This window comes from Condylura cristata, unplaced genomic scaffold (genome assembly GCF_000260355.1).
Source record: "Condylura cristata isolate star-nosed mole 26May11 unplaced genomic scaffold, ConCri1.0 scaffold00073, whole genome shotgun sequence".
In the NCBI taxonomy this organism is placed as follows: Eukaryota; Metazoa; Chordata; class Mammalia; order Eulipotyphla; family Talpidae; genus Condylura; species Condylura cristata.
The window spans coordinates 111887-112981 of record NW_004567174.1 but is presented as its reverse complement, the minus strand read 5'-3'; the positions used below and the strand labels follow the sequence as shown (position 1 = coordinate 112981).

General features: G+C 71.6%; 1 protein-coding gene across 1 annotated transcript in view; it reads right to left on the bottom strand.

The window, feature by feature from the left end:
• Positions 1-525, bottom strand: part of CD55 (CD55 molecule, decay accelerating factor for complement (Cromer blood group)) — a 33999-nt gene extending 33474 nt beyond the window's left edge. Inside the window, exon 1 of the mRNA XM_012734807.1 lies at positions 270-525. Within this exon, the coding sequence (XP_012590261.1) occupies positions 270-525 (256 nt within the window). The remainder of the gene's footprint in view (positions 1-269) is intronic.
• Positions 526-1095: the final 570 nt, after the last annotated feature.

Here is a 1095-nt window from a genome sequence, read left to right as displayed (position 1 = left end):
CCCCCACCCGCCGCCGGAGGTCTGTGCCGGCTTCTGCTTTCTGGCTTTAGTCTAACCCGGAGCAGGCTCTGGGCTGGGGCTTCCTGCTGCAGCTCTTGGGGGTCAGCCTGGCCCGCGGGGGCCTCGCGCCTGCACAGGAGGACCAGGGAGGCGCCCGGGGCCCCAGAGCTGAGCCCGCTCTGCTCCGCTGCCCCCCGGAGGGGCAAACAGCTCCCTGCGGCCCCCAGCAGTGGTCACCGGCCACGCCTGCCCGCGGCCGTCCCACCCACCCACCGGCCGGCCGGCTGGGCAGGCGCCCTGGCTCCAACTGCGGTGGCCGGGGCCCAGAACCGCAGGCCCGGCTGCCCTCAGCCGCCGCAGTGTCCGGTCCGGCAGGGATGGCGGCTGGACGCCCGACTCGCCCACGCCGCCGCCCCTGCGAAGCCCGGTCAGGCACTGCGGCTGGGGGCTTCCTCCCCGGTGCCGCCACCCCGCCCCGCCTCTCTGCCACCGACTGGACCCTGGCCAGCAGCCCCGCCCCGACATGGGGACCCCGGAAAACGCCGTGGGTGTCCCACCGCGCCCCTACCCGCACCAGCTGGGTAGGAAGGGCCAGTCAGGAGGGTCGTCTCGGACGGGGGCGCAGGGGCCAGACGGGGATCCCCAGGACCCACAAATGCCGGGACGCCTGGACGCCGACGCCCCAGCTCCTGCTGGGTGCCAGCTTCCGGGGAGGCAGCAGCGGCCGGGCCCTGGGCACTCGGTCAGCGCCGGCCGGGCCCCAGCAGCGAGGCTCAGCGCCCCCGGGGCACGGGGGGACACCTTCTCCCGGGGCCTGTTTGCCCGAGGGGCAGCCGTGGCCTAGGAGGGGCAGGCCCAGCCGCCGCCCACTTCTGGTGCCTCTGTGGCCGCTGGTCTCCAGCTCAGACACTTGCCCTTTAATTTTGGTCAGAGCGTGGACACGGCTCAGGCCCGTGTCCCCCTTAGCACAGCTAGGACAGGCTGGCGTTCGTGCCGAAGCTTTCCCAGATACCAGTTGTGGAAGCTGGGTGATGGGAAACCCTAGGGGATTGCAACTGAGATGGGAAAATGCCCAAAAATATGTAAAAATAAACT